This window comes from Apteryx rowi, unplaced genomic scaffold (genome assembly GCF_003343035.1).
Source record: "Apteryx rowi isolate R43461 unplaced genomic scaffold, aptRow1 scaffold_94, whole genome shotgun sequence".
Taxonomy (NCBI): domain Eukaryota; kingdom Metazoa; phylum Chordata; class Aves; order Apterygiformes; family Apterygidae; genus Apteryx; species Apteryx rowi.
Window position 1 is genome coordinate 836,676 of NW_020451249.1, and position 6,389 is coordinate 843,064.

A 6,389-nucleotide genomic window follows, 5' to 3' on the forward strand; every position below is an offset into this window, starting at 1 on the left:
TAGGTACATCCCAAACCAAATACAGGCGGATGCACTAGGCCCTGTTTCTCACTGTAAATTCCTATGGGTTTTCGATAAGGCTGCTGCTCCGCTAAAATTTCAGAGCAAAAGTCCTGTAGAAAACCCATAGGCCTCTACAGGGCGTCTACAATGAGAGACTCCTTCCTACAGGAGAAGTGCCCAAAACAGATAACTGTGCTGCTAGATCACCTCTTGATCAGTGAGTGGGCGACCAGGAGTAGAGGGTAGATCACTGATACTGAATCTAGCTACATCAGCTGGCCGTGGGTTAGATTTTGGCAAGGGGGAGGCTGTTGCATGAGCAAATACAGTGTTTCTGATCAAACCTATTTCTCCTCACCTCTTACAAGAGTCCAACTGATCACATAAACATACAAGCGGAGTTTGTGCAAAGGAACCAGCTATGCTTTTTGCCATCGCATGGGACAACGGATCCAAGGCAAAAGCAGATCTGTCTTGTGCAGAACAAGGGCTCGGGGCTGGGGGCAGGAGCCTGCAGGGTTTCATCCTTTCCTCCCTGAGGTAGGTGTCTGAGATGGAGAACTGTCTGTTTAGACTGCGCTCACTGGCTTGAGGAATATGTGGCGTCCACGGTATGTGGTGGTTCTGTTTTTCCAGGTTTGGCAGCACAGAGAGGGAGAAGGCAAAGGGAGGGAGAAAAATGAATCATGCAAACCTTTGTTGGGGAGCAGAAATCAAGCCTCTCTCAGGCTAGACCTGAGGCTTGCAAGGTGCCTGCCTTCATTTTCCAAGCCCCCTTGGAGCCCAAACTTTCAAACAATTGATTGTGCATGCAAACAAGCAGGTCCAAAATGAATCTAAGGGATGAAAACGAATCTTAGAAGTGATAGTGAGATTTCAAGGAAGGAAGAACCACTCGGCAGAGACTGAACTCCTAACCTCCGGACCTTTATCTCAGCCACACCTAGCACAGATATGCGCTTCAGGAGCAAAAGCTCAGGCCTTAGCTTGCACATGAAAAAGATGGTAACAACATGGCTCACCTCCAACAGGACTAGGCAAGAGCTGAGGCGATGGAGAGAAGGATCAATCCACAAAGCCATAGAAACAAGGACACCAGGAAATCCCCAATAAACACTGTAGGTTGCTTGTCTTTGGCCTACATAGATCTACTCTTAAAAAAAGAAAAAAAAAAACCTCTGAGGAAGTCTTTCTCCACCTCTGATAGAGCCTTCCCCACCTAGCCTAATTAGAAGAATAATTAGAAAGTTTTTCTTTTGCGGTTACCACATAACCTTGCATCTAGATAAGCTGATTACACACAACTGGGCTAGATAGGGTGCAGTACCCGAGTTTTCCTATTAGCTATATATAAAGACAGAAATACACAGACAAACAAGCAGATTAATTCGTATGCATCTATTTTTATGTATGTGCATGTATTTATAGTATGAGCATTGATGAAGGCATATTGGTCTAAGGAGGTTACTAAAGCCAAGATTTGCCCGGTATGGTAGCATCCTTTATTAGACCAAACAAAACCAAACTTTGCGGCAAACAACCTATTTTTCAGATGAGCCGTGCGTGTTCCCCCGCTGCCTGTTCCTCTTTCCCGGCTGCAGCGTGTGCGCGTTACATATTTATTCTTCTCGAACCCAGCGGCGCTGGATTTTACACAAGTCGTGCCAGCCCCCGTTTACCTGTCGGCATTTTTTCCCGACCTTTTCCCGATGCAAAACCTGAGGAAGGTTTTGATGCCCCCCCGCTCGGCCCAGGGCAGCGGCGGGGCCGCGCCGGGCAGCGGGGCTCGGCCGAGCCCCCCGGCAGCCGAGCTGCCTTTTCTCCCCTCTTCGGGGCTTTTTCCGCGGCGCTGGGTTTGAACCCGACGGTTTCCCTCCGGGGTAGGGTGCGGGACACGGGCTGGCTTTAAAAATATATCTATATAGCCGGCCTGGGATGGAGGAGAAAGAGAGACAAGGAGCCGAGGGCTGTTTCTCTCCAGCGACACGCGCTGCCTCCAAGTAAAAGGCAGGCCGAGCTGTCAAAAATCGCCTTTCGGTTTCTCTTTGGGGGAAAAAAATAATAATCTCCTCCGATTTTCCTCCCTCCTCCGTCTTGTTATTATCACTTGAAATATTTCCGTGCGGCGAACGGGGATCGCCGGGATAAGGGACCTGTTGGAAGCCGCAGCCAAGAACAACAGAGGCCCCCGCGGGCCCGCACCGCGGTGGGAAATTGTTGCACCAAACGTACGAAGATTTGCAGCGCTGACAGCGGAGGAGCGACGGGGCCGGGGCCTCCCGGCTCCTCCGCGCCCGGGGCCCCGGCAGCCGCGGGGAAGCAGCGCACCGCGGAGCCCTCTCCGCGCCCCGGCCGGAGCCGGGCGGGCCACGCACTCCTCAGATATATAATTACGCGTAGTACACCGCATGCTCGTTTATTTGCTGCTCATACAATCGTGAAGCCCATGTACAAATAACATACATGTTTTATTTTGGTTCAATTTTTTTTTTCCTTAGGGACAAACGTACACAAAAGGGCTGGGCCAAAAAAAAAAAAATAATTACAATTTTATACAGTGCAGAAAGAAATTAAAATAGGTGTCATCAAACTGTACAAAGAGGGCCAAAAAAAAAAAAAAAAGAAGGGGAACGGAGGGGAATAATCCTTCATTATATATATATTTCTATAAAAACATATGGAGGATTGTCTTTACACAGAGACCATGATCGATTTAAAATTTACAAAGGTTAACTAAAAAAAAAAATCTATATGGCAAATATTGCCAACAGAGATCCACCGCTTTAATACTGATCAACTGAGACTACTTGTGTCTCGATTATTAGCAACAACAAAAAAAATGAAGAATAAATAACAGAATGAGCATGGCTGTCTCTTTTCAAAGTGCCTTATTCTCTCTGCATAGGGTCTGATCCTGCAGTCTTTATGCAGGCAAAAAAAAATATTAATAGCTAAAAAAAATCCCTCTGAGAGATTTTTGCTGGCTGTGTGTTTGCCGGCAAAAAAAAAAGAAAAAAAAAAAGAAAATTAGGAATTTCTCGGAAGTAGGGGCTCGAACTGAGACAGAACTGAAGCGTTTGGGGGCGGGAGGGCCCCAGCGCGACCCCGCTCCTGGCCGCGGTGCAGCGCGCTCCCGGCGCGGAGGGGCAGCGCGCGCAGCCCCGTGGCCGCGGAACGGGGCCGCCGCCCGGGGAGCCCCGCGCAGCGCGGGGCAGCGCTTTCCCTGCGCGCTGGGGCTCGGTCCCAGCGCCCAGGCCGAGCCGGCAGCCCCGGCAAGGCTGGATCTCGTTGCAGCTCTGCCCCTACCAAACGGCGCCGTGGCATCGCTTAATGCTTTGACTTACACAGATCCATTAAGAACTTTTAAAAAAAAAAATCAAAACCTCATTTGTTAAACTCTTAACCCAAAATTGCAGTCGGGGATCTCGGGGAGGAGGCGGCAGAGGTCTGGGGGGGGGCTGCTTTTTGTTTTTCCTCTCCCCATTCGCCAACCCATCCCAACCCGAAGGAAGAAGCAGAAGAAGGCAGAGACCGTCTTTGATTAAAGACACGTGTTGGAAGCCGGGCTCCGGCCGCAGCCCGGCCGATGCTCAGCGGAGGGGCCGCCGCAGCCCCGGGGCCCGCACGCGTCTGTCCCCGGCCGCGCACAGTGGTCCCAGGCGTCCGGCCGCCGCCCGGCGCTGCGCCGCGCGGACAAAGCGAGTCTGCAGGGACCCCCTTCCGCGGAGCGGGTCCTGGGGGCGGCCCCGGGGGGGGCTCGGTGCCCGGGTCAGGCCTTGGGGGCCCCAGGAGGTGGCTTTTCCGCCCCGTATCACATAACGCACGGCTTGATGTCCTGGTATGTCACTTGTTGGTGGTAATAGGAGCCGCTGCCCGCTGAATGCATGGAGGAGGAGGCCATGGCGTTGAAAGAGAAGACGAATTCCTTTCTGTCGCACATGCTTGGAGACTGGGAATGATACCGCGGGATGCCTGCGGGACGGGGGGAAAAAATTGTCAGCCATCATAATTATATTTAGCAAAGGAGGTTGAGCAGGGGGACAAGGCCGTGGTCGGAGAGGGAGCCCCTCCGCCGCCCGCAAACCCCCGGATCTCAGCGCGGAATTGTGGTTTTTTTTTTTTTTCTTTTTTCTCCACGAACGCAAATCTTCGGGCCCGCCCGTGGCTCCGCGGGTGCGGACAGGTGCCGCGGAGGAAATCCCCACGGCGCCGAGGGCTCGCTGCGCGCAGGCGGGACGGCGCGGCGCTTTCCTGCCCGGCCCAAGGACACTGCGAGCAGACAGGTTTTTCCATTTTGCGCCCTCGGCGCCCCAACGCGAGGGTGCAGGGCGCTTCCCCGCGCCTCCGCGGGGCGCGAAGCGGCGGCGGAGCGGGGCGCCGCTTCGGCCGGCCTCAACCCACCCCGGCGGGCCGGGGGCAGACGCCGGGCGGAGAGCGCCGAGGCGGAAAGGCCGCCGAAAGCAAAACCGTTTCTGCCGTTTCGGCAGCGATCTCGGGTCACAGCAGCCCCCCGAGGAAGCGGGGGTGACTCGGGACCCCCAGCGCAGGGCCGGCCGCGGTCCCCGGCTCGGGAAAGGCCGCGGTTCTCCCGCAGCCCGCGGCGGGGCTCGGCAGCGCTACTTCGCAGTGAATTTGGGGTGTTGCCCGGGAGCATTTCAGCTACCACCGCGGGCGGCTCCTTTCCGCCGTGCCCCTTTACCTTCCTTCCCTGCGTGTTATTTCTATTTACACCCGGGCCGGGCTCTGCTCCGCTGCCTCGTCCGCCAGCGCGGCCGGGCGCCCCGAGGTTAGGCAGAAACCCGCGGCCCGAGCCGCCCCACCTGGCCGCGGCCGCGGAGGAAACGCGGAGCAGGCGGAGAGGCCCCCGCGGAGCCGCCGAGTCCCCCCCCCGGGGCTGCAACACGGACACCAGCTCCGCAGCAAGCCCGGCCCGGCCTGCTGCCACCGGGCCGCGGCCTCAGACCCGTCCAGGCCCTGCGAGCGCCGCGTCCCTCCCTAGGCCTCTGTCCCGGCCGGCCGGGAGCGGACAAAGCGCCCCGAGCCCGGCTCGCTCGCCCGCACCGCCTAACCCGGCCCGTGGGCAACGCCGCGGCTGCGGGGCCTGGCCCGGGCCTGGCCCGGGGGCTGCGGGGCCGCAGCAGGGAGCTGCTTGCAGCGCCCTGGGGGCGAGCGAGGCCACCCCGGCCGTGAAACCGGCCCCTTTTCTCCCTGCCAGTGTCGCCGGGACCCGCGGGACCCCTCCCGGTGCCGGGCAGCCCGGCGGGGCTGAAGGGCAGGAACCGGGCTGGGCGCCCCGTCAGCCCCGCGGGCGTCGGCAGCCCCTTTGCGCCCCCCTTTCCGCCCCCCCCCCCAGCTCTGCCGTCTCCTGACGATTTTCTCCCAGCTCCGCGGGCTGCCCGGCCCGTCTCGGCCTTGCCTTCCCGCAGCCCCGGGCCGGGGGGGGGGGTCCCGGCCGGCCGCGCTCGCCTCTCCCGGCCCCGCTGCACCGCTCTGGGCTGCGCAGGGTGCGGGGGCCCCCACCCCGCGGAGCCCCACGCGGAGCCAGCCCCGACGGCGTGGACCGGCACGGCCTCGGGGGGGGGAGGGGGGCCGGGGGCCTCCCGCCGCGGCCGTGCTCGCCTCCCCCGCGAGGTGCGGTAAAGCGTTTCCGAAGCCGGCGCGGCGCGGCGCAGCGAGCCCCGCAGCCCACGCGTGCCCGCCCCGCCGGCCCCCGCCTTACCTTGCAGCTCGGCGGCGTTGTGGCTGTTCTGGTGCAGGTAGGACTGGTCTAGGGAGTGCGTGGAGAGGCTGGACGACAGCGGGTTGGCCGCGGGGTTGCAGGGCGACAGGGGCTGCTGCTTGATGTAGGACGCGCCGGTGTTCAAGGCGGCCGAGGCGGAGGGTGCCCACGCCGAGGCCGAGCTGGAGTAAACCGAGTGCGGCTCCATGACGCCGCCGCCGGCGAGCAGCGGCGAGGCGGGCACGGAGCTCTCGTGGTGCGGGTAGTCGCCCGCCGAGGAGCCGGTGCAGCTGCCCATGTAGGAGTGCCCGCCGTTGGCGGGCAGGTGGGGCACGGAGTGTCCCGCAAGGCCCATGCCGTCCACGTTGCTGGACAAGTGCCCGTTCATCATGCCCAAGCCCCCCTCGAGGGAGAGGCTGTTGGGGGGGCAGGAGAGGCCGCCGGCCGAGCCCTGGAAGCTGTAGCTCTCGGGGAGGTGGTTGAAGCTGAGCCCGTTCATCATGCTGTACATGGGCTTCAGCGCCTGGCATTTCCTCCTGAAGCCGCGGGGCCGGCGGCGGAACGAGCCCTCCTCGAACATGAACTCGCTGGCCGGGTCGATGGTCCAGTAGTGGCCCTTGCCCGGGCGGCCCAGCCCCTTGGGCAGCTTGATGAAGCACTCGTTGAG

General features: G+C 59.8%; 1 protein-coding gene across 1 annotated transcript; it reads right to left on the minus strand.

Moving 5' to 3' along the window:
- Positions 1–3,814: 3,814 nt before the first annotated feature.
- FOXF1 (forkhead box F1) lies at positions 3,815–6,389 on the minus strand (the record flags this gene model as incomplete). Its single annotated transcript, XM_026092037.1, has 2 exons — positions 3,815–3,975; positions 5,723–6,389. Coding segments are annotated over 2 exons (828 nt in total), but the record flags the coding sequence as incomplete, so codon positions are not given.